Source organism: Coregonus clupeaformis, unplaced genomic scaffold (assembly GCF_020615455.1).
Source record: "Coregonus clupeaformis isolate EN_2021a unplaced genomic scaffold, ASM2061545v1 scaf0081, whole genome shotgun sequence".
In the NCBI taxonomy this organism is placed as follows: Eukaryota; Metazoa; Chordata; class Actinopteri; order Salmoniformes; family Salmonidae; genus Coregonus; species Coregonus clupeaformis.
This window is the reverse complement of record NW_025533536.1, coordinates 533,114-560,053: the sequence shown is the minus strand read 5'-3', so window position 1 is coordinate 560,053 and position 26,940 is coordinate 533,114. Positions and strand designations below refer to the sequence as shown.

Here is a 26,940-nt window from a genome sequence, read left to right as displayed (position 1 = left end):
TTAGGATTAGAGGTAGGGATAATATCCCTTGACAGGATCCCTTCTATGTATTAGATCAGAAATGATTTCAATGGCGATGGGAAGGAAGGATGCATGTGTAAGGATCCATTCTAACATCTTGCTTCTCCCTCTCTCTGATTGGTCCCCCAGAGCAGCGAGGTGTGTGTCAGAGAGGACGGACACTAAACAGACTAACTCAGGCACCACCCACCACTCAGGTCGCCATGGATACAACAGGCTGTCGTCAAGGAGATGACCCCTGACTCTTCCCCATCACCCATGACCCCTATCCACAATCCCCCATGACCGCCGCTGCATCCTGGCAACAACCTGGAACAACATGCAATGGAGTGTGTGGATGTGTACCGAGAAAAAAATAAAAATAACCGACTAACTAGAAAAAGATGGGGAAAAAAACTATGAGTCTCTATGTGAAGACAACACTATCCTAACACATTACATGTATTGATCATTTACGAGGAATTAAAAAATACAAATATATAAAAACTAGATTGAGTAAACACCTAGACTTTCCCCATTGGATAGATGTGTTATGGTATGGGTCAAACCCAATACGTTGGACAGATGTGCTATGGTATGGGTCAACCCCAAAATGTACATCATGACATGAAGACAGAGGCAACATTATAGTGGGGAAACAAACTTGTGTAGCTTATTTTCCAGGGGTGATTATGTTTCTGTTGATTTTTTTTATTTTATTCATCTAACAATGCTTGAGTACTGTATTATAAAATTAGCCAATAGCAGTGCTGTGAAAGTTGTAGTTGTTGTCTTCTCATACAGTATATAACAGCTTATCTTTCATGCTGACATTAATAATAAAACAAACTTAATCATCTATCTATATGGATGTGTATGACTTGCAGAAATATCATATGCAGAGAAAAATAACACGGAGAAAAAGGATTCTTCACGTGGACAAAAAGGCCATCCTGCCTGGTGTTTAGCAGTAATCAGTAGAGCTAGCAGGCAGGATAAGGGTCTATTCGAATGGAGGTCAGTCAATTCAGGAAGGGATTTGAAGTTAAAACTCAAAAAAATAGATTTCTAAAAATGTATAAATAGCTTATTTTCAATTAATTGAGAAATTATTTTAAAAAATGGAAGCCATTTTGTTCAATTATTGAATTGGAATTTCAGTTTTTTTCCTGAATTGACTGACTTCAATTGGAATTGAGCCCAACTCTGCTATCAGGTGACTGTGATGTGGTTAGGAGGAAGCATCAAGTTGGGCTAACCTCTCCTCTGGGTCCTGCAGAGGGGTATACCACGAAGCAGGATCAATGAGTTAGCCAGCTAACTTTGATAAACAGACAAGAAATAACAGATTTTCTGATTCATTAAGAAAGCTAAACTTATATATGAGTTGTTGGTTGTTGAGGCAATCAGACCAATTAAGAATGTTTAGGCAAGTTAGCCGGTGAACTCCTTGATCCTAATTTGTAGGATACCCCTCTGGTCTGCCTGCCCTCTTATAAGGACACTTACCACCAAAGACATAGCATCACTAGAATGGGTTCTTCTCACCAGAGAGGTAGAGGAGAGTTTGGCAGCCATGTTGGTAAGGACCAAAAAGCATAATATCCCCCCCTCCTCTAAAGTGTGTAATGTATCAAGCCCCCCTGCCTACCATTGAGGCTGCCTACCGTTCTAGAATGCATAGTAGCAGAGTATTCTGGAATGGACAAGGTGTTCTAGAATACACCTAATGGGTTTTAGAATGGACACCATGTTGTTGTTGATGATGATGACGTGGCATTTAGTGACTAGAACTCTCTAATAGTCCAGTGATTCTATGTTAGTGGATTTTTCCCCCTTCTCTTCCCTCCACAGTTTAGTCGATTACATCTACACCCATTGTGTGTGTTGTATTGACCCGGCCACCAAGGGCATCAACTGGGTGCTTTTAATTTCTGCATTCTGAACCCTATGAGCAAAAGACATTGAAAAGACATTGAAAATATGTTTAAAAACACTGAAAAGATGCAGAAAATATGTTTAAAAGATGCTAAAATACATATTTATGTTGAAAAGACGTCTTCTCGACATCTTGTGCTCACTGGGAAGCATCTCTGAAGGGGCGAAACCATCCAGCCGTTAATTAGCAGGGTTTCACCCATTCAGAGATCGCTTGGATCTAGGGTTGCAAAATTCCGGTAACTCTCCCAAAATTACCCGGTTTTCCCAGAAATCCTGGTTGGAAGATTCCTCGAATAAGTAGTGAGACCAGGAATCGTCCAACCAGGATTTCTGGAAAACCTGGTGATTTTTTAGGAAAATCACTTGGATCACTTGTTCGCTGACATGGGTGGAGGATGTGGGAGGAGCAACGTGTTGCAATAAGGAAACAGTGTGTCTTTCTGAAATGCAGTAAAATCACCTTGGTTCATGTTGACAAACGTCTGACGTGTTTCCTTTACTGTTTCTGTGTCGTGAAAATCAGGTGGAAAAAGAAACAACACCACATGAACTAAATTATTATTATTATAACATTATATAACATTAACATTGATGTTAATTATTATAACATTAACATCAACATTATAACAGGATTCAATCCGATCACAGGTTTTAACCCCCAGAGTCGATGTCCAAGGCCCCGCAGAAAAACCAATTAGCATAATAATATCAAAATCCCATTAAAATCTGTCTGTTTAAGCTAGCTATAGCTGTTTGCTTGGGCTGCGTCTCAATCCACCACATCTGCAGATGTCGGCCGGCTGCATCTGCGGTGGAAGGTGGCAGAGCTACAGCCGTGTTTGTCAGACCAGGAGACATCCCGAAAATATCCCGTTTTGCTCTATGACCCCCCACAAGCTTTCACGGGATTTGTCTGAAGTTGGTAGCGCCGATCTGATTGTCTCTAAGCTCCAAACAGTTTGGGCTACACACTAATATGACCCCACCATCGAAAGGTGAGACTCTCACGGATACGTACAGTACCAGTCAAAAGTTTGGACACACCTACTCATTCATGGGTTTTTCTTTATTTTTACTATTTTCTACATTGTAGAATAATAGTGAAGACATCAAAACTATGAAATAACAGATATGGAATTATGTAGTAACCAAAAAAGTGTTAAACAAATCAAAACATATTTTATATTTCAGATTCTTCAAAGTAGCCACCCTTTGCCTTGATGACAGCTTTGCACACTCTTGGCATTCTCTCAACCAGCTTCATGAGGTAGTTACCTGGAATGCATTTCAATTAACAGGTGTGCCTTGGACATTTTTTTTAGCATTTCTTATGCCAATAGACTATTCGAAGAGAGACGCAAGCTCTTTTTTGCTGAATGTTAAATACAGCAGCCAATAGAACTCAGGGGTAGTTTGAAAGAAGAGCGAACGCGCAATGGCGGCAGGTTATAGCAGTTATTTATTCAGACCCAAAATAACCATTCAATCTTCGTGAAGAGAAGTGAAAAGCCTTCTGCATCTAATTCTAGTCCTGTATTATTCAAGGATGTCATTAGAATGACGAAGATAAGCAAGGACAACGAAACGTATTTCATTTAACTGTTGATAACGAGGAAGGAATGAAGCAACAATAGAGAGAGAGAGGAGGTAGGCTAATAACATTAGGGGAAATATTATGAAATGTATTTATTAGGGGTGTAACGATCCATCTACTACATCGATGTATCGATTTATATTCCTATGATCCAACTACATCGATCTGTGCTCGGCGAGTTGGCCTTTTGGACAACATATATCAATCTAACATCGTTTTAAAATGTAATAAATCGATTGTATCGATACTAGGAAATAACCCATTGGATTTAAGCACGTCAGACTTTATATGGATGTTTTTTCTTAGCACTTTTAATGATAAAGGCTTTAAACATTACTCGATTCAGTCTGCCTATCCGTGACGTCATCGCCCCACGCCAGCAGCAGCGCAAAGGCGCAAAGACAACAAAACATAGCATGGCGGACGACAGAGGAGAAGCCGACGAGCGAGAAATTATCAAGCCACCATTGCGGTCCAGTGTGTGGAAACACTTTGGCTTTTGCAAAAGACGGAGATGTTCTAAATAAGTCGCTCGCTGTTTGTAGGATATGTAAAGGTCAAGTAAAGTACAACGGCAACACGACAAATCTCTCCAACCACCTACTAAGGCGCCATGGGATTTCACACAACACCGACCGTCCAGGCACCTCTTGCAGTGTTCCCGCTGCTACAGCAGCGAAAGGTAAAGTCAACTCTGCAGAAGCCTCAGGTCTCGCCTGCATGTTTAGTCAGAGACTAGGCCAAATCTCAGCTCGGGCGAAAAACATCACGGCAACAATTGCCAAGTTTATCTGCAAAGACATGCGACCCTACAGTGTGGTTGAAAATCCGGGATTCCGTGAAATGATTCAAACATTGGAGCCAAGGTACACAATACCAAGCCGACCACACTTCTCAGAAAAGGTTATTCCTGCATTGTACGAAAGTACTAAGAATGATGTGAAGCTGTCGCTTTCTCAAGCTGAACGAGTAGCGATAACGACAGATGGCTAGACGTCATGCTCAAATCAAGGGTATGTGACAATTACCTCTCATCACATTGATCCGGAGTGGAAAATGAAGACCTTTGTTCTGCTAACCAGAGTTTTAAATGAAGCCCATACTGGTAAAAATATTGGCGCGTTACTGCGTGAAGCCTGCATGGAGTGGAAAATCTACGACAAGAATCCTGCCATCGTCACAGATAACGGCAGGAATATGATTGTGGCCGGTGCAGAAGCCCAGTTCAGTCCACACATTACCTGCTTCGCACATACACTCAACCTTGCCTCGCAGAAGGGTTTGGGGGTGGACCGTGCTTCCAGGTTGTTGGGAAAGTTGACGAAAAAATTGTTGGATATTTTCACCGCAGCCCGATTGCATGTCACGCCCTACAGGAAAAACAAACTCTGATGGATTTACCAAAACATAAACTGATCCAAGACATAATCACCAGATGGAACAGTTAATTCGAAATGCTTGAACGTTTTTTGGAACAACAGCCAGCTATAATGGCAACTCTGATGTCCAAGGATCTACGAAAGGGGGTCACAGATGTAGGCACGCTGAGTGAGAGTGATATTGCCAACATGGATGACATTGTTCAGTTGATGGGTCCTGTCAAAATGGCAACCACTGTGATGTGTGAAGAAGACCAGCCAACTCTCTGTAATTGCTCCTCTTCAAGCAAAACTGCTGAAACACCTACAGCCATGCGAAGACGATTCAACCCTGGTTGCAGAGATTAAGAGGGTGATGGCCAGTGACCTCTCCACACGCTACAGAGGCACCCAAGATGCTCTCAACATAGGTAATTAATTTGGAGTCTTAATTAAAATCAACTTGGTTAATATTTTAGGTTATTAGACTGTATTAACTTGTAAAATGCCACACCTTTGCGTTTTCAAGTTTGAATTTGAGTTGTTTTTTCATATGGAAAAGTAAACAAGATATCTGCAATACAATTCTTAGTTCATGGTGGCTTTACATCATCACTGTGCCACATTTCTTTTAAACATACTAAAGTTTAATCTTCTGATTATTTTGTGTATGAGGAGGTGGTCATCACTTGCAATTTCAGGTCAACTTAATTTAATAATGCAATGAATGCAATATTCTTGTTCTTTAAACAGCATCAGTGTTGGACCCGCGATTTAAAGAACTGCCCTACCTGGAAAAAGAGGACAGAGAACAGGTCTACACAAAACTGGTTTTTGAGGCAGAAGTGTCCCACCAGGTAACTCTTCTCTCCTCTTTCCTCTGCTCTTTTCTCTTCTCCCCTTTCATTTGTCCTCTCTCAAATCTCATCTGTTCTTTATCTTCCTCTAAATTTATGTGTGCAGTATTACAGAGCAGAAATTTGAACAGTTCACACATTCTTACATCAATAGATGCAAGCAATGGAAAATCAGGAGGAAGACGAGGGAAGCTCAAGCACAAAGCTGTCAGGATTCAATGAAGAGACCACAGGTGTGTTTCATGTGATACCAATAAAAGATTGTTGTTGTTTTGTATTAATGAGAAACATGACTATATTTTGAAATATATTTCTTATATTGTAGCTCCAAATGAGTCACCTCCTTGTAAGAAGAAAGCCTTAGATGCGCTGTTTGGCGATTCCTTCACCCAAAGAGAAAGAAAATCCACAAGCGAGACAGCCAGAGCAGAGGTGTTAAGGTACCGAGCAAAAGATGCGTTGCCTTTGACTGAAAATGCCATGAAGTGGTGGAGATCTCAGGAGAAAGAGCTACCTGTACTTTCCACCCTTGCTAAACGGTACCTGTGCATTCCAGGCACCAGTGTGCCAGCAGAACGGGTTTTTAGTACTGCTGGCGACATAGTGAACGCACAGAGAAGTGTTCTGCGGCCAGATCATGTTGATCAGTTGATATTTTTGAAAAAAAATCTGTAGTCATTGAAGAGTAGCCTAGTAGGTTACACTTGATCTTTTGTTGAATATTGTTTGTTTATTAAAATGAGAGTAGTAGCAGGTTCATCCACTGCTCGTTCAACCTGAAGAAATGTTGGTTGCACTTTATTTTTGATATTAATATTGAATATTTTCATGTTGAAAAACAAAAGCAGAAGTAGCAGGTAAACCTACTCTTTATTCAACCTGAAGAGATGTTGGTTGCACTTTATTTTTGATATTAATACTGTATTTGTATTGTAATGTTGAAAAACAAAAGCAGAAGTAGCAGGTAAACCTACTGTTAATTCAACCTGAAGAGATGTTGGTTGCACTTTATTTTTGATATTAATATTGAATATTTTCATGTTGAAAAACAAAAGCAGAAGTAGCAGGTAAACCTACTCTTTATTCAACCTGAAGAGATGTTGGTTGCACTTTATTTTGATATTAATATTGTAATATTTTTATGTTGAAAAACAAAAGCAGAAGTAGCAGGTAAACCTACTGTTGAAATGTTGGTTGCACTTACTGTACTTTTATTGAAAATGTATTGAATATTGAAAATGAGATCAGACAATTTTAACTTCCTGTTAATTTAACCTAAAGTGTTGTTTGCACTTTATTCAAATAAAATGTGAATGCATTTGCCATTCATTGTTGTTTACTTGTTTATTTATATTCATAATTAATTGATACCTGATTCCATTACAAGAAACAGGAATCTAGGAAACTTCACCTGCACTGTCCAGTATCCAGTTATTTATTTCAGTCACACTGGTTGAATTTTTGGCTAAAAGGTTACTGAATCGATTTCAAGTCACTGAATCGTTTCGGATCGTATCGTTCTAAATGAACCAATATCGTCCTTGAATCGTATCGACAACCACGAATCGTGATACAAATCGAATCGTTGTTAAAACGAATCGTTACACCCCTAGTATTTATGTGTCAGCCTACCAATTATACAAATAGGCCCTATTATATTTCAAAAGTAAAATCTAGTTCTCTAGCCTATACTTTGTAGGCCGCGTGTGCTGCACCAGAATCGCATGTTCTCCCTGCTTTATCATGGTTTGAACGATGTGCGTAATTCCAGTCCATATAATACAGTATAATACAATACAGTTCATACTCAAAAAGATTAGCCTGCTGGAGCTAGTTTCATTCATTTACCCAAGAGCGCATATAGCTAGCTACATCTATGGGCTTTTATGTTTTTCTGTCGTGCGTAATGTGCAGTAGTCTATATCGTAAACAGTATGTATTGGATAACGGCACAATCATTTGGACTCATTAAATACCGTTAATGTAGGGCTCATGAAATGTATTTAATATATGGCTCATCAGGCTCAGGTAGCATCAGGTTTGAGTTGTCATGCTGATCAAAGCTCTAATCAAATCCAGACATATTTATATGCGTTATAGTGTTTTTGAATGACACTTCCGGTTTTGGCGGGAAATACCGGGTTACCCCGGAGAAAAGTGATTTATTCTCGGGATGGAACATTTGTAAAATACCAGGAAAATATTTCATCCCTACTCTGTCCTCCAGCATTTGGATTTGAAATGATACAATGACTATGAGGTTAAAGTGCAGACTGTCAGCTTTAATGTGAGGGTATTTTCATCCATATCGCGTGAACCGTTTAGAAATTACAGCACTTTTTGTACATAATGTAAATAATGTATTGTGTCCTTTTTGAGTCACTTTGGAACATAAGGATAGTATATGTTTCTAAACACTTCTACATTAATATTTGTCCTTCTGTAACTTTCTCACTCATCATTATTCATGATTCATTCAGGACTATCCGTAACCATGGTAGCATCCACATTAATGTAGAAGTGTTTAGAAACATATTCTATCCTTATTTACAATAAAAGTGACTCCAAAATGACACTCTGTCACGATCGTCTAAGGAAGCGGACCAAAGCGCAGCGTTTGTAGCGAACATGTTGACTTTATTAAATAAAGCAACCACGAAAACAACAAAACCAAATGACGATACGTGAAGTCCAAAAGTGACAATGACTGAACAGGAACAAAAACCCACAAACACAAGGTGAAAACAGACAGTATAAATATGGCTCCCAATCAGAGACAACGAGCCAACAGCTGACACTCGTTACCTCTGATTAGGAGTCACTCAACCAAACAAAGAAATACAACACATAGAACCACCCAACCAAACAAAACACCACGAAACGAACACACCCTGGCTCAACACACAAAGTCCCGGAGCCAGAGCGTGACATAACCCCCCCCTTAAGGTGCGAACTCCGGGCGCACCTGCATAAAGTCTAGGGGAGGGTCTGGGTGGGCGTCTGTCCACGGTGGCGGCTCTGGCACTGGTCGTGGTCCCCACCCCACCATAGTCACTACCCGCTTTCGTAGCCTCCTCCAAATGACCACCCTCCAACTTAACCCCACTGGATTAAGGGGCAGCACCGGACTAAGAGGCAGCACCGGACTAAGGGGCAGCACCGGACTAAGGGGCAGCACCAGGATAAGGGGCAGCACCAGGATAAGGAGCAGCACCAGGATATGGGGCAGCACCAGGATAAGGGGCAGCACCGGGCTAAGGGGCAGCACCGGACTAAGGGGCAGCACCGGACTAAGGGGCAGCACCAGGATAAGGGGCAGCACCAGGATAAGGAGCAGCACCAGGATATGGGGCAGCACCAGGATAAGGGGCAGCACCGGGCTAAGGGGCAGCACCGGACTAAATGGCGGATCCTGGCTGGCTGGCTCTGGCGGATCCTGGCTGGCTGGCGGATCCTGGCTGGACGGCTCTGGCGGATCCTGGCTGGACGGCTCATGGCTGGCTGACGGATCTGGCTGCTCATGGCTGGCTGACGGATCTGGCTGCTCATGGCTGGCGGAAGGCTCTGGCTGATCCTGTCTGGCGGAAGGCTCTGGCTGATCCTGTCTGGCGGAAGGCTCTGGCTGATCCTGTCTGGCGGAAGGCTCTAGCGGCTCCTGTCTGGCGGAAGGCTCTAGCGGCTCCTGTCTGGCGGACGGCTCTGAAGGCTCATGGCAGACGGGCGGCTTAGCAGGCTCAGTACAGACGGGCAGTTCATGCAGCGCTTGGCAGACGGACAGTTCAGACGGCGTTGGGCAGACGGGCAGTCCAGGCGCCGTTAGGCAGACGGCAGACTCTGGCCGGCCGAGACGCACATAAGGCCTAGTGCGGGGAGCAGGAACAGACCGGACCGGGCTGGCGACGCGCACCGTAGGTTTGGTGCGAGTGGCAGGAACAGGCCGGGTCGGGCTGGCGACGCGCACCGTAGACTTGGTGCGGGTGGCAGGAACAGGCCGGACCGGGCTGGCGACGCGCACCGTAGGTTTGGTGCGAGTGGCAGGAACAGGCCGGGTCGGGCTGGCGACGTACACCGTAGGCTTAGTACGTGGAGCAGGAACCGGCCGGGCTGGACTGGCGACGCACACCGTGGGTCTGGTACGTGGAGCAGGAACAGGTCGGGCTGGACTGGCGACGCACACCGTGGGTCTGGTACGTGGAGCAGGAACAGGTCGGGCTGGGCTGGCCACGTACACCGTAGGCTTGATGCGTGGAGTAGGAACAGGCCGGTCCGTACTGGGAACACACACCACTGGCCTTAACCGGGGATCAGGAACGGGCCGGACCGGACTGGTAACACACCTCAGTCTCTTACGCCGTGCCTCAACTGCTTCCCTCCCTCTACTCGCCAATGGCTCCCGTAAACCGGTAGCCTTCTCTCCACGTCTCCCTGTGGCAGCCTCCTGCTGCCCAGCCGCCCAAGCCATGTGCCCCCCCCAAAAAACTTTTTGGGGTTGCCTCTCGTCCCTCCGACGATGGCCCTGCTGACGCCGTTGCTCCTCTCTCAGTCGCCTCTCCACTGTTTCACACCATGGCCGTCGATCCATCCCATCCAGGATTTCCTCCCAAGTCCAAGACCCTTTACCTTCCAAAATCTCCTCCCATGTCCAGACCCTTGGCTCCTGGACACGCCGCTGGTCCTTTGATGGTGGGTAATTCTGTCACGATCGTCAAGCATAGAGGTGGACCAAGGCGCAGCGTGTGCAAAATACATCTCTTTATTATGGAAGAGAGAAAAACACGAAACCGAACACTATCCAAAACTTACAAAAACAACAAACGACCGTGAAGCTAAATAACGTAAGTGCACAGACAAGCAACAAACGTTCAACTTAGACAATTACCCACAAACACATGATGCCCATGGCTGCCTTAAATATGGCTCCCAATTAGAGACAATAAACCACAGCTGTCTCCAATTGAGAACCAATCTAGGCAGCCATCAACATACAAACACCTAGACAAGACATTACCCCATTAAATCTACAAACCCCTAGACAAACCAAAACACATACTTCACCATGTCACACCCTGACCTAACTAAAATATTAGTGAAAACAAAGATAACTAAGGTCAGAGTGTGACACACAATACATTATTTACCATACATTTCTATTGGGCACAAAATAATCTGAAACACAACCAAAACAAACAGCAAATGCATCCAACAAGTTTTTAGAGTCACAAGCTTGATGTAATCATTGTGTGCTATTGGAATATGGGACCAAATACTAAACTTTTGACTCATATACAGTGCATTCAGGAAGTATTCAGACACCTTTTTCCACATTTTGGTACATTACAGCCTTATTCTAAAATTAATTAAATAAAAATAAATACTCATCAATCTACACACAATACTTCATAATGACAAAGCGAAAACAGGTTTTTTGAAAAACAGAAATACCTTATTTACATAAGTATTCAGACCCTTTGCTATGAGACTCGAAATTGAGCTCAGGTGCATCCTGTTTCCATTGATCATCCTTGAGATGTTTCTACAACTTGATTGGAGTCCACCTGTGGTAAATTCAATTGATTTGGAGCCACCAAGACTCTTCCTAGAGGCCGCCCGGCCAAATTGAGCAATCAGGGAGAAGGGCCTTGGTCAGGGAGATGACCAAGAACCTGATGGTCACACTGACAGAGCTCCAGAGTTCCTCTGTGGAGATTGGAGAACCTTCCAGAAGGACAACCATCTCTGCAGCACTCCACCAATCAGGCGTTTATGGTAGTGTGGCCAGACGGAAGCCACTCCTCAGTAAAAGGCACATGACAGCCCGCTTGGAGTTTGCCAAAAGGCACCTAAAGGACTCTCAGATCATGAGAAACAAGATTCTCTGGTTTGATGAAACCAAGATTGAACTCCTTGGCCTGAATGCCAAGCGTCACATCTGGAGGAAACCTGGCACCATCCCTACGGTGAAGCATGGTGGTGGCAGCATCATGCTGTGGGTATGTTTTTCAGCGGCAGGGACTGGGAGACTAGTCAGGATTGAGGGAAAGATGAACGGAGCAAAGTACAGAGAGATCCTTGATAAAGAAACCTGCTCCAGAGCGCTCAGGACCTCCGACTGGGGGGAAGGTTCACCTTCCAACAGGACAACGACCCTAAGGACACAGCCAAGACAATGCAGGAGTGGCTTCAGGACAAGTCTCTGAATGTCCTTGAGTCGCCCCCAGCCAGAGCCCGGACTTTAACCCGATCGAACATCTCTGGAGACACCTGATAATAGCTGTGCAGCGACGCTCCCCATCCAACCTGACAGAGCTTGAGAGGATCTACAAAGAAGAATGGGAGAAACTCCCCAAATACAGGTGTGCCAAGCTTGTAGCGTCATACCCAAGAAGACTCAAGGCTGTAATCGCTGCCAAAGGAGCTTCAACAAAGTACTGAGTAAAGGGTCTGAATACTTATGTAAATGTGATATTTTCGTTTTTTATTTTTAATAAATGTGCATAAATGTCTAAAAACCTGTTTTTGCTTTGTCATTATGGGGTATTGTGTTTAGATCGATTAAGAAAAAATAAGGATTACTTATATACTATTCCAGGTATTCCTGTATTCCTTAAAGAGGTAGGGTTTCAAGTGTCTACGGAAGGTGGTCCTGGCGTCGTGGGGGAGCTTGTTCCACCATTGGGTTGCCAGAGCAGCGAATAGTTTTGACTGGGCTGAGCGGGAACTGTGCTTCCGTAGGGGAGCTAGCAGGCCAGAGGTGGATGAACGTAGTGACCTCGTTTGGGTGTAGGGTCTGATCAGAGCCTGAAGGTAAGGAGGTGCCGTTCCCCTCACAGCTCCGTAGGCAAGCACCATGGTCTTGTAGTAGATGCGAGCCACAACTGGAAGCCAGTGGAGTGTGCGGAGGAGCGGGGTGACATGAGAGAACTTGGGAAGGTTGAACACCAAACGGGCTGCAGCGTTCTGGATCAATTGTAGAGGTTTAATGGCACAGGCAGGGAGCCCAGCCAACAGCGAGTTGCAGTAATCCAGACGGGAGATGACAAGTGCCTGGATTAGAACCTGTGCCACTTTCTGTGTAAGGTAGGGTCGTACTCTGCAAATGTTGTAGAGCATGAACCTACAGGATCGGGTCACCGCTTTGATGTTAGCGTAGAACGACAGGGTGTTGTCCAGGGTCACGCCAAGGTTCTTTGCACTCTGGGAGGAGGACACAATGGAGTTGTCAACCGTGAGGGCGAGATCTTAAAACATTTTTTTTTTTTTTGAAGTTAGCTTAGTAGAAACCCAGTCAATTTCTGATTGAGCTGACATATTCAGGGGACATGGAATCTATTCAACACACCGCTAAGCCACAGAGTACAGGTTGGCTAAGCCCAACTACAGTAATGGATGTTACTGTGATGGATGTTACTGTGATGGATGTTACTGTGATGGATGTTACTGTGATGGATGTTCCTGTAATGGATGTTCCTGTAATGGATGTTACTGTGATGGATGTTACTGTGATGGATGTTACTGTGATGGATGTTACTGTTTCATCAGGGTGCCACAAAGATGAAGTAATCCAATGTCATCGCTGAATTCACATTATGGATGCTATTTCATGCAGCCACAGAATAGGAAGAAGCTAAACAAATTATTTTGTATTCGAATTTCACATTGTTTAAATTTGAGAGTCGGCGGCAGGTAGCTTAGTGGTTAAGAGCATTGTGCCAGTAACCGAAAGGTCGCTGGTTCTAATCCCCGAGCCAACTAGGTGAAAAATCTGTCGATGTGCCCTTGAGCAAGGCACTTAACCCTAATTGCTCCTGTAAGTCGCTCTGGATAAGAGCGTCTGCTAAATGACTGTAAATGTAAAAAATGAGAGTTATCATTCACACAAAGTAGTGTAAAGCATATGTATTTAGGCATGATCATTGATCATACTGACCTGAAGTATTGGTTAGCATGTTTTTGTAGTTCACATCACAGTCACTGAAAAGGGAGGGGGAAATTCTCAGTTAATCTCATCTTGTTCATCTAAACGCAAATAATGAATCTCAGTGATTGTCAGTACAGGTGTTATTGCATGTTGACTGACCAATCGCAGTGAAATCTTGTCATGATCAGTTTCATATATTTAATTCAGGTAAGTTTAGTAGATTGGCTTGGTAGAGGAATTGAAGTTGTTGGTAGGCTAGAAACTTGATGTTACACATAGCTCACTTTTGGGAAAACTGGTCCAGACACTTGGTAGCTAGCTATCGTTAGTTCAAATAAAGTAAAATGATGTACTAAGATGAAAGTATAAACCCACCATAGTGATGTCGGTGAAGAAGTTATGAATGAGGTCCCAGGCAGAGGTTTCTCGGTTAAACCTGGACACGCATCGGACAGTCCCTACACTTCGAAACCCACGCCCACCGTGACGTAAAGCACCGCCCACCGTGACGTAAAGCACCGCCCACCGTGACGTAAAGCACCGCCCACCGTGACATAAAGCAACGCCCACCGTGACGTAAAGCACCGCCCACCGTGACGTAAAGCACCGCCCACCGGGTGAAATGGTGTGACCGAGACATTGACTGGGTCTACGTCCCAAATGGCACCCTATTCCCTATATAGTATACTACCTTTGACCAGAGCCACAGAACTACCTTCTACCAGGGCCACAGAACTACCTTCTACCAGGGCCACAGAACTACCTTCTACCAGGGCCACAGAACTACCTTCTACCAGGGCCACAGAACTACCTTCTACCAGGGCCACAGAACTACCTTCTACCAGGGCCACAGAACTACCTTCTACCAGGGCCACAGAGCTACCTTTGACCAGAGCCACATAACTACCTTTGACCAGGGCCACAGAACTACCTTTGACCAGGGCCACAGAACTACCTTTGACCAGGGCCACAGAACTACCTTTGACCAGGGCCACAGAACTACCTTTGACCAGGGCCACAGAACTACCTTCTACCAGGGCCACAGAGCTACCTTTGACCAGGGCCACAGAGCTACCTTTGACCAGGGCCACAGAGCTACCTTCTACCAGGGCCACAGAACTACCTTCTACCAGGGCCACAGAGCTCTGGTCAAAAGGAGTGACCAGATAAGAAATAATATGGTGACACATTGTGACTACTTTCATTAAACCTACGTAAAAAACCAAGCCCTGATAATGTGTGTCGAATCCACCCCATATATAATTACAAAAGGAAATATCTTTTAGTACATGTTCCACCCATAGAATTCGAATAATCATTATATTTATGGTTCCGCTCCCATATCAAAATATAGAACCCTACGTGGAAGTCTCCACCCCCAGATTTGTTTAAAGAATCTCATTGGTGAATCATTAATGTAGAGGATGGTGAGTGTACATTCTGAAATTCCGGAACTCAAAAAGGCAGAGAGGCAAATTATTTGCATATTATCTAGCATGGCATTCCACAAGGTTTCCTTTCCTCAATGGGAATGTTCCCAGTTTGGGAAGGAAGCCCTGTCTCCCTCCAAAACAGATTTCCATTACCTGCGTCCCAAATGGTATCCCGAGCAGTGCCATATTAGTCCATTCTCATCAGAATCTCCTCTGGGGTGAAATAACATCCCTCTCCAGGACGTTTTGGAACGGCCTCTAGTCTGGTATTTCAGTGTTTGACTCAATACTTGATATGTAGCTATGCAACACCATATCACCAGGTCTGGATTGACACGAGAGAGCTGTGATATTACTCATTCATAGAGAATCACTGTAGCAGTGTCCCAAATGCCACTTTATTCCCTTTATAGTGCACTACTTTAGACCAGGGCACTAGTCAAAAGTAGTGCGCTACGTAGGGAATAGGGTGCCATTTGGGACTGATCTGTGTTAGTGTGAACGGTCTTATGTCAGAGTGGAACTTTGTCGGACATTATTAGATTCCCTTTAATTGACGGAATTGATGGAAACATGTTTACATCTTTGGTTAAATGCCTTCAAATGTAAAAACGTAAATTTACTTAGTGGAATGTCCGTGGAGTTTGTAAACTATCCAAGCTTAAACAGGTTATTACTAGGCGTAAACAAGTTCATTCATCTATTGTGTTCCTACAAGAAACTCACTTGTTGAAGGATGAGCTACTTATAGTATGCAGGAGTTGGCCAGGGCCAGTAGTAGCATCCTGTTTCTCCTCTCATTCTAATGGTGTTATTTTACATTTACAGTCATTTAGCAGACGCTCTTATCCAGAGCCACTTACAGTTAGATATATATATATTACATACATATATATATATATATATATTTTAATCATACTGGCCCCCCGTGGGAATCGAACCCACAACCCTGGCATTGCAAGCGCCATGCTCTACCAACTGAGCTGCACAGGGGTTATGGTTTTAATCTACAAATCTGTTCCGTTCCAAGTGGATACTATTATAACTGATACAGCTGGTAGATACATTTTGATACAGGGAACTCTTTTGAATGAGCGTATTAACCTGGTTAATGTTTATGGTCCTAATGATGATAATCCCAAATTCTTTAGAGAATTTATTTCTATTGATAGCCTCCCTTCCTGGTAAAGTCCTAATGGCAGGGGATTTTAATTGCACTCTTGATCCTCATCTAGATCGCTCCTCTGGTTTAGACACTTCCCACTCGCAGAGTAGAAAGAAATTACAGCATTTCATTAAGGATTTAAGGATCTATGTGAACCTTGGAGGAATCAGAACCCGAGTAAAAGGAGGTATTCATGTTACTTGTCGACATTTATTAAATCATATTCTCGTATAGAGTACTTCTTAGTTTCTTGCTCATTGCTTCGCAATGTAGCAGGAAGTGGATATGATAGTATTGTTCTGAGTGACCGTTCCCCCATGTCATTATTCTATAGGGATACAAAACTAGTCAAATGATCCTCTAGATGGCGTTTGCATCCCAGATGGTTACAGGACCCAGACTTCTTACATTACGTTGGAGTGCATATAGTTGTTTATTTTACATTGAACACTGACCAAACGTCAGCGAGTACCAGATGGGAGGCTTTCAAAGCAGATATTAGGGGGTAAATTGTAAGTTTTACCAGTTTCAAATCAAATCAATTAAATCTGAAAATGAGAGAGATGGACAGCAAAATCTGAGAATTGGAGAGGGAAGCTTTTTTGGATAACTCAGTAGAAACAAGGAATTATTTGCTCTTAAAGCTCAGTATGAAGAACTTTCCACCTCAAAGGCTGCAAACAGCTTATCGAGGCTGAAACAGTCCTTCTACGATCAAGGTGAAAAACCTGGTAAATTGCTGGCCTGGCGCATTAAGAAGTTACATTCAGACAGAGCCATTAATGCAATTAATAATCTACAAGGACAATTATCAATGGATCTTGTAGAAATAAACCAAACATTTGCTTCCTACTACAACACACTTTGCAACTCTGAATCTCCTGAGAACTAATCAGACATCATTTTAGGATGGTCTTGATTTCCCCTCTATTTCAGAAGACACAAAATTGGACCTGGAAAAGGAATTGGATGGTGTTGAAATATCTGATGCTATTTCCAATATGAAGGGAGGTAAAGCGACAGGTCCCAATAGATATTTATAAGATATTTAAGGACAAACTTCTAGGTCCACTTTTGGATACGTATGCTGAATCCTTTCAGCAAGGTTGTCCCCCCCCCCCACCCCCCCAAAAAAATGTTTTGCTAAAACTTTTGCCAGGAGATTGGATAGAGTGATTCCATATCTACCCCACGAAGACCAAAATGGCTTTGTGAAAAAACGTCAAGGTTTTCACAATGTGAGGACAGTACTAAACATAGTGCACGTGTGAAGCGATACTGCCACACTCTCACTTGATGCAGAGAAGGCATTCGATAGAGTTGAGTGGTCTTATTTATTTGAAGTGCTTAAGAGATTTGGGTTTGGGAACTACTTCTGTAAATGGATTAAGATATTATATACCAACCTCACTGCAGAAGTTGCCACTAACAACTTGATTTCACAACCTTTTAAGCTTTTTCGAGGCACGAGACAAGGATGTCCGGCCAGTCCAGGACTCTTTCTTTTAGCTATAGAACCCTTTGCCATTGCAGTAAGGGCCCACCCGTCAATTAGTGGAATTAAAACATCAGATTTTTTGAACATCGAGTGGCCCTGTATGCCGATGATACCCTCTTATTCCTAACCGATCTAAAGGTCCGTTTTCTGGGTTTAAAGTTAATGAAACCAAATCTTCTATCCTTTTCCTCAACAAGCAAGAGAGAGTGAATCCAGTTGTACAGCATCCATTTGTGAATACAGAACAAGGTTTCGCATATCTTGGTATTAAAATCACACCAGAAATGAGCTCCTTGAGTTCAACAAATAATGTCCCCATGGTAATGAGCATAACAGAATCCATTAACTGATGGCCATCATTGCCTATATTTACTATTGGTAGAATAAATATCGTTAAGATGAATATTCTGTCCAAATGTCTTTATCTATTTCAATCAATTCCTCTGGTTCCACCACCTTTATTTTCCCCAAAGATCAGAAAGATACTCTCAAATGTTATCTGGAGCAACAGAAAACCAAGGCTTACTCTTCTTTATGCCCTATGACAGATGGGGGTTGCAACATTTTCTTTTAACCTTTAATCAACTAGGCAAGTCAGTTAGGAACAAATTCTTATTTACAATGACGGCCTACCCCGGCCAATTGTGCGCTTCCCTATGGGCCTCCCAATCGCAGCCGGATTGTGACACAGCCTGGAATCGAACCAGGGTCTGTAGTGACGCCTCTAGCACTGAGCTGCAGTGCCTTAGACCGCTGCGCCACTTGGGAGCCCACTTGGGTATTACTGGGCTGCACAACTTAGGGCTGCAATGTATTTGGTTCTCCAGTCTGGGCTGCTAAATGAAATGCTGTCCACAAAAGGCTTCAATTTGGATGGATATTTGTACTCTGCTCCCTTGAAGAAACTAAAGAAGAAGAACTAATCCCTTTGTTAAAAACACCCTGCCTATATGGCAGGAAGTACAGCAATATCTGGCTGAATCCCCTGGATTATCCAGTTTTACACCAATTTGGGGCAATGACAATTTCACACCTGGTAAAAGGGGTTTAAAGCATGGGCAAGAAAATGTATTGTTAAAGTAATGGACTTATACAATGAAAAAGAGCTCATGTCGTTTGAAGAACTAAAGGGAAGATTTAAAAGCATTTTTTCAAATATTTACAATTGAGAAGCTTTATTTTTTCCAGTCTAAAATGATCTGCCCTACAACCTCCTTTGACCACATTAGAAACACTCTCTGTTAATATGTGTTATGGGACAGGTCAAATTACATCATTATTTGGGAAAATGGTAGCATCTCATAAAGACAACTCTGATTAAGAGACTTCAGTGGATACAAGATGTGCAGGAAGATATTTCAGCAGAGGACTGGGGTATGATATGCTCTAGAGCTCAGATACAGACAATAAACACCCAACTGAAATTGTTGCAATACAATTGGATAATGAGCACATATATCACCCCTGTTAAGCTCCACAAATTTGACCCTAATATCCCAGACCTTTGTGTTAAATGTTAAACACATTTAGGCACCTTGTATCATTGCCTGTGGGAATGAAGCTGAGATACAAAAGTGTTGGAGCTCAGTGCTGCGCTATATCTCTGAGATTACCTCTAACCCCAATACCACTAATCCCTAAACTTTGCATCCTAAATCTTTACCCAGAGAATATCTCTTTGCATAGGAGAGAGAAGAAAATGGTTGACCTCTTGTCTATTACAAGCTAGACGTTCAATGGCTCTCCACATGTAAACAACTTGTACACATATAGTGAAAAAGAAAAAGAAAGACCCAGAGTTTCATGATATTTTGGATCTGTTTTGTGAGTTTTTTGCAAACCGGTGATATTGTAGAAGCATTGGAATTGTAAATCTGCATATTCTCCATTTTGTTGTGTGAATATTTTTTTAGCTAACATGGCATTCCCTCTGTCTGAGCAGGGTGTTTCAGTAGGCTAAACTAGCTAGCTGCATTTGCTAGCTAAGTGAAACTGAAAGTGAAAAGAAATGACAATCTCTCTATCTACAGTGGGGATAACAAGTATTTGATACACTGCCGATTTTGCAGGTTTTCCTACTTACAAAGCATGTAGAGGTCTGTAATTCTTATCATAGGTACACTTCAACTGTGAGAGACAGAATCTAAAACAAAAATCCAGAAAATCACATTGTATGATTTTTAAGTAATTAATTTGCATTTTATTGCATGACATAAGAATTTGATCACTTACCAACCAGTAAGAATTCCGTCTCTCACAGACCTGTTAGTTTTTATTTAAGAAGCCCTCCTGTTCTCCACTCATTACCTGTATTAACTGCTCCTGTTTGAACTCGTTACCTGTATAAAAGACACCTGTCCACACACTCAATCAAACAGACTCCAACCTCTCCACAATGGCCAAGACCAGAGAGCTGTGTAAGGACATCAGGGATAAAATTGTAGACCTGCACAAGGCTGGGATGGACTACAGGACAATAGGCAAGCAGCTTGGTGAGCAACAACTGTTGGCGCAATTATTAGAAAATGGAAGAAGTTCAAGATGACGGTCAATCACCCTCGGTCTGGGGCTCCATGCAAGATCTCACCTCTTGGGGCATCAATGATCATGAGGAAGGTGAGGGATCATCCCAGAACTACACGGCAGAACCTGGTCAATGACCTGAAGAGAGCTGGGACCACAGTCTCAAAGAAAACCATTAGTAACACACTACGCCGTCATGGATTAAAATCCTGCAGCGCACGCAAGGTCCCTCTGCTCAAGCCAGCGCATGTCCCGTCTGAAGTTTGCCAATGACCATCTGGATGATCCAGAGGAGGAATGGGAGAAGGTCATGTGGTCTGATGAGACAAAAATAGAGCTTTTTAGTCTAAACTCCACTTGCCGTGTTTGGAGGAAGAAGAAGGATGAGTACAACCCCAAGAACACTATCCCAACCGTGAAGCATGGAGGTGGAAACATCATTCTTTGGGGATGCTTTTCTGCAAAGGGGACAGGACGATTGCGCCGTATTGAGGGGAGGATGGATGGGGCCATGTATCGCGAGATCTTGGCCAACAACCTCCTTCACTCAGTAAGAGCATTGAAGATGTGTCGTGGCTGGGTCTTCCAGCATGACAACGATCCAAAACACACAGCCAGGGCAACTAAGGAGTGGCTCCGTAAGAAGCATCTCAAGGTCCTGGAGTGGCCTAGCCAGTCTCCAGACCTGAACCCAATAGAACATCTTTGGAGGGAGCTGAAAGTCCGTATTGCCCAGCGACAGCCCCGAAACCTGAAGGATCTGGAGAAGGTCTGTATGGAGGAGTGGGCCAAAATCCCTGCCGCAGTGTGTGCAAACCTGGTCAAGACCTACAGGAAACGTATGATGTCTGTAATTGCAAACAAAGGTTTCTGTACCAATATTAAGTTCTGTTTTTTTGATGTATCAAATACTTATGTCATGCAATAAAATGCAAATTAATTACTTAAAATTCATACAATGTGATTTTCTGGATTTTCTTTATAGATTCCGTCTCTCACAGTTGAAGTGTACCTATGATAAAAATTACAGACCTCTACATGCTTTGTAAGTAGGAAAACCTGCAAAATCGGCAGTGTACTTCCCGAGTGTTGCAGTGGTCTAAGGCACTGCATCGCAGTACTAGCTGTGCCATTAGAGATCCTGGTTCGAATCCAGGCTCTGTTGTAGCTGGCCGCGACCGGGAGACCCATGGGGTGTAGCACAATTGTCCCAGCGTCATCCAGGGTAGGGGAGGGAATGGCCGGCAGGGATGTAGCTTAGTTGGTAGAGCATGGCGATTGCAACACCAGGGTTGTGGGTTTGATTCCCACGGGGGGCCAGTATAATTTTTTTTTTTAAACACAAAAAAAAAATACATGTATGCACTCACTAACTGTAAGTCGCTCTGGATAAGAGCGTCTACTAAAATGTATCAAGTACTTGTTCTCCCCACTGTATATACTTCTCTCTTGCTTCACCATCATTTTGGAAGAAATGTTCAAAACTGTTCAACTATTGTCTTTCAACTATTGTCAACTACTCACCACATTTTATGCACTGCAGTGCTAGCCATCTGTAGTTTATGCTTTCAGTACTAGATTAATTCTCTGATCCTTTGATTGGGTGGACAACATATCAGTTCATGCTGCAAGAGCTCTGATAGGTTGGAGGACGTCCTCCGGAAGTTGTCATAATTACTGTGTAAGTCTATGGAAGGGGGTGAGAACCATGAGCTTCCTAGGTTTTGTATTGAAGTCAATGTGCCCAGAGGAGGACGGAAGCTAGCTGTCCTCTGGCTACACCAGGGTGCTACCCTACAGAGTGCTGTTGAGGCTACTGTAGACCTTCTTTGCAAAAGAGTGTGTTTTAATCAATTATTTGGTGACGTGAATATATTTAGTATAGTTTTATCTAAAAATTTTAACTTTTTTAATGTTTTACCATTTGTATTTTTATGAAATTCACTGAGGAGGATGGTCCTCCCCTTCCTCCACTGACACACACACACTGGCCTGTTTTGAGAGTTGTGGCTAGTAGCTAGGTGTGCAGTAGATGGTTGGTGTGGAGTGCAGTGCTGCGGTAGCTAGCTGGGTGTGGAGTGCTGCAGTAGCTATCTGGGTGTGGAGTGCTGCGGTAGCTAGCTGGGTGTGGAGTGCTGCAGTAGCTATCTGGGTGTGGAGTGCTGCAGTAGCTATCTGGGTGTGGAGTGCTGCAGTAGCTATCTGGGTGTGGAGTGCTGCAGTAGCTATCTGGGTGTGGAGTGCTGCAGTAGCTAGCTGGGTGTGGAGTGCTGCAGTAGCTAGCTGGGTGTGGAGCGCTAATCAAAGTTCATTCGAGTTGCCTCTTCGTTAATTGCCCCCTCCCCCCCAAAAAAAAAAAACATCATGTGAAAAAATCGATTTTCAGCCCGGGCCTGATATTCTACGAGTTGGTTCCGCCCAGGTTCATGGTTTGCGTAACATTGTAACCTATGTTTGAGACCAGTGCTTAGCCATTGCTGTGTGAGTACCGCCTGTATCTCTCACAGAACTAGAATGAGACTGACTTTCTATGATCTCTCTCTGCTCTGATAGACATGAACCTGCAACTCTCATCTCTCCAGCGATGCACGTCATCATTTATTTCCTTATAGAATCAGAGCCGCCCGAAGGGTTCTGGAGGAGCTGCAGCACGCCTGATACATTCAAATACATTTGCCAAAGTTATAGAATTACTGCTGTCTGTTCAGAAATAAATTAAATAAATCAGAATAGCGACCTACACCATGAAAATGCCCATCATTTAGCCAAAGAGGATCAATAGCTTTTTTTTTTTTTATTACCTAGCTGTGGATTGTGTGTAGCCCAAAAACAAGGCCTAGCCTCAGTGGAACAGCATGCAGACAAAACAGGCCTTTCACAATATTTCTAATACAATCGCGGGAAAACAGGTTGGAAACCAAATGGCTCCTGCTGAAAAGAGAAGACCATAATCTGTCTGCTATAGGCTAATAAAATATTTGATCAACTTCCAAATATTGGTTTACAAAGTAAAACAAGCCCCAGAGATAGGCTTTTGGCAGGAACGCATCCGCCATCACCAGCGAGTGGGTGAGTCAGTGAAACTGGAAAGCATGTTTAGGCCTACAATATGCGTCTCCACACATCTAGGCCTAAGCTATTGATGGATTCAAGGTCGTTTTTATTGATCTCGGTTTGTCAGTGTTAAAGTAGTCTGTAATTTCGATCATTTGTGCAGTATTAAAAAAGATTCTGCTAAAGTCTGAAGTCATGGAAAGTGATGTAGAATTGCATGAAATGGGTTTATAAAAGGCAAACATTTTCCCGAATTTCCCCCCGAAATCAAATCAAATCAAATTGTATTTACCACATGCGCCGAATACAACAGTTAAATGCTTACTTACAAGCCCTTAACCAACAATGCAGTTTTTAAGAAAAATATAAAAAGTAAAAAATAAAAAATAGCAAATAATTAAAGAGCAGCAGTAAAATAAAATAACAGTAGGGAGGCTATATACAGGGGGGTACCGGTACAGGGTCAATGTGAAATAACAGTAGGGAGGCTATATACAGGGGGTACCGGTACAGAGTGGCTAGTTCAGGTAATTTAGGTAATATGTACATGTGGGTAGAGTTAAAGTGACTATGCATAGATAATAAACAGAGTAGCAGCAGCGTAAAAGAGGGGGTGGGGGGGCAGTGCAAATAGTCTGGGTAGCCATGATTAGCTGTTCAGGAGTCTTATGGCTTGGGGGTAGAAGCTGTTAAGAAGCCTTTTGGTTCTAGACTTGGCGCTCCGGTACCTCTTGCCGTGCGGTAGCAGAGAGAACAGTCTATGACTAGGGTGGCTGGAGTCTTTGACAATTTTTAGGGCCTTCCTCTGACACCACCTGTTATAGAGGTGCTGGATGGCAGGAAGCTTGGCCCCAGTGATGTACTGGGCCGTACGCACTACCCTCTGTAGTGCCTTGCGGTCAGAGGCCGAGCAGTTGCCATACCAGGCAGTAATGCAACCAGTCAGGATGCTCTCGATGGTGCAGCTGTAGAACTTTTTGAGGATCTGAGGACCCATGCCAAATCTTTTCAGTCTCCTGAGAGGAAATGGACTTTGTCGTGCCTTCTTCACGAATGTCTTGGTGTGCTTGGACCATGATAGTTTGTTGGTGATGTGGACACCAAGGACCTTGAAGCTCTCAACCTGTTCCACTACAGCCCCGTCGATGAGAATGGGGACGTGCTCAGTCCTCTTTTTTTTCCTGTAGTCCACAATAATCTCCTTTGTCTTGATCACGTTGAGGGAGAGGTTGTTATCCTGGCACCACACGGCCAGGTCTCTGACCTCCTCCCTATAGGCTGTCTCATCGTTGTCGGTGATCAGGCCTACCACTGTTGTGTCGTCGGCAAATTGAATGATGGTGTTGGAGTCGTGCCTGGCCATGCAGTCATGGGTGAACAGGGAGTACAGGAGGGGACTGACCATGCACCCCTGAGGGCCCCCCGTGTTGAGGATCAGCGTGGCCGATGTGTTGTTACCTACCCTTACCACCTGGGGGCGGCCCGTCAGGAAGTCCAGTATCCAGTTGCAGAGGGAGGTGTTTAGTCCCAGGGTCCTTAGCTTAGTGATAAGCTTTGAGGGCACTATGGTTTTGAACGCTGAGGCGTAGTCAATGAATAGCATTCTCACGTTGGTGTTCCTCTTGTCCAGGTGGGAAAGGGCAGTGTGGAGTGCAATAGAGATTGCATCATCTGTGGATCTGTTGGGGCGGTATGCAAATTGGAGTGGGTCTAGGGTTTCTGGGATAATGGTGTTGATGTGAGCCATGACCAGTCTTTCAAAGCACTTCATGGCTACAGACATGAGTGCTACGGGTCGGTAGTCATTTAGGCAGGTTATCTTAGTGTTCTTTGGCACAGGGACTATGGTGGTCTGTTTGAAACATGTTGGTATTACAGACTCAGTCAGGGACATGTTGAAAATGTCAGTGAAGACACTTGCCAGTTGGTCAGCACATGCTCGGAGTACACGTCCTGGTAATTTGTCTGTCCCTGCAGCCTTGTGAATGTTGACCTGCTTAAAAGTCTTACTCACATCGGCTACGGAGAGCGTGATCACATAGTCATCCGGAACAGCTGATGCTCTCATGCATGCTTCAGTGTTGCTTGCCTCGAAGCGAGCATAGAAGTGAGTTAGCTCGTCTGGTAGGCTTGTGTCACTGGGCAGCTCGCGGCTGTGCTTCCCTTTGTAGTCTGTAATAGTTTTCAAGCCCTGCCACATCCGACGAGCGTCAGAGCCAGTGTAGTACGATTCAATCTTAGTCTTGTATTGACTCTTTGCCTGTTTGATGGTTTGTCGGAGGGCATAGCGGGATTTCTTATAAGTGTCCGGGTTAGAGTCCCGCTCCTTGAAATTGGCAGCTCTACCCTTTAGCTCAGTGCGGATGTTGCCTGTAGTCCATGGCTTCTGGTTGGGGTATGTACGTACCGTCACTGTGGGGATGACGTCATCGATGCACTTATTGATGAAGCCAGTGACTGATGTAGTGTACTCCTCAATGCTATCGGAAGAGTCCTGGAACATATTCCGGTCTGTGCTAGCAAAATAGTCCTGTAGCCTAGCATCTGCGTCATCTGATCACTTCCTTATTAACCGAGTCACTAGTGCTTCCTGCTTTAGTTTTTGCTTATAAGCAGGAATCAGGAGGATAGAGTTATGGTCAGATTTGCCAAATGGAGGGCGAGGGAGAGCTTTGTATGTGTCTCTGTTTGTGGAGTATAGGTGGTCTAGAGTTTTTTTTCCTCTGGTTGCACATTTAACATGCTGGTAGAAATTAGGTAGAACGGATTTAAGTTTCCCTGCATTAAAGTCCCCGGCTACTAGGAGCGCTGCCTCTGGATGAGCGTTTTCCTGTTTAGTTATGGCCTTATACAGCTCATTGAGTGCAATCTTAATGCCAACATTGGTTTGTAGTGGTAAATAGACAGCTCTGAAAAATATAGATGAAAAGTCTCTTGGTAAATAGTGTGGTCTACAGCTTATCATAAGGTACTCTACCTCAGGCGAGCAAAACCTTGAGACTTCCTTAGTATTTGATTTTGTGCACCAGCTGTTGTTTACAAATATACACAGACCGCCACCCCTTGTCTTACCGGAGTCAGCCGTTCTATCCTGCCGATGTAGTGTAGAAATGGATTTACAGTTGAAGTTGGAAGTTTACATACACTTAGGTTGGAGTCATTAAAACTCGTTTTTCAACCATCTACTTTGTGCATGACACAAGTAATTTTTCCAACAATTGTTTACAGACAGATTATTTCACTTATAATTCACTGTATCACAATTCCAGTGGTTCAGAAATTTACATACACTAAGTTGACTGTGCCTTTAAACAGCTTGGAAAATTCCAGAAAATGATGTCATAGCTTTAGAAGCTTCTGATATGCTAATTGACATAATTTGAGTCAATTGGAGGTGTACCTGTGGATGTATTTCAAGGCCTACATTCAAACTCAGTGCCTCTTTGCTTGACATCATGGGAAAATCAAAAGAAATCAGCCAATACCTCAGAAAAACAATTGTAGACCTCCACAAGTCTGGTTCATTCTTGGGAGCAATTTCCAAACGCCTGAAGGTACCACGTTCATCTGTACAAACAACAGTACGCAAGTATAAACAC

The 26,940-nt window shown here is 43.6% G+C and overlaps 1 protein-coding gene and 1 long non-coding RNA gene across 2 annotated transcripts in view; both read left to right on the top strand.

Moving 5' to 3' along the window:
- Positions 1-859, top strand: part of stau2 (staufen double-stranded RNA binding protein 2) — a gene marked incomplete at its 5' end in the record, with an annotated part of 268,867 nt that extends 268,008 nt beyond the window's left edge. The window contains one exon of the mRNA XM_045213151.1: positions 151-859. Within this exon, the coding sequence (XP_045069086.1) occupies positions 151-186 (36 nt within the window). The remainder of the gene's footprint in view (positions 1-150) is intronic.
- A 4,800-nt stretch (positions 860-5,659) lies between these two features.
- LOC123483344 lies at positions 5,660-6,563 on the top strand. Its single transcript, XR_006658195.1, has 3 exons — positions 5,660-5,750; positions 5,905-5,983; positions 6,076-6,563. It is a non-coding gene; the product is annotated as an uncharacterized LOC123483344 (long non-coding RNA).
- The last annotated feature ends 20,377 nt before the right edge of the window (positions 6,564-26,940 follow it).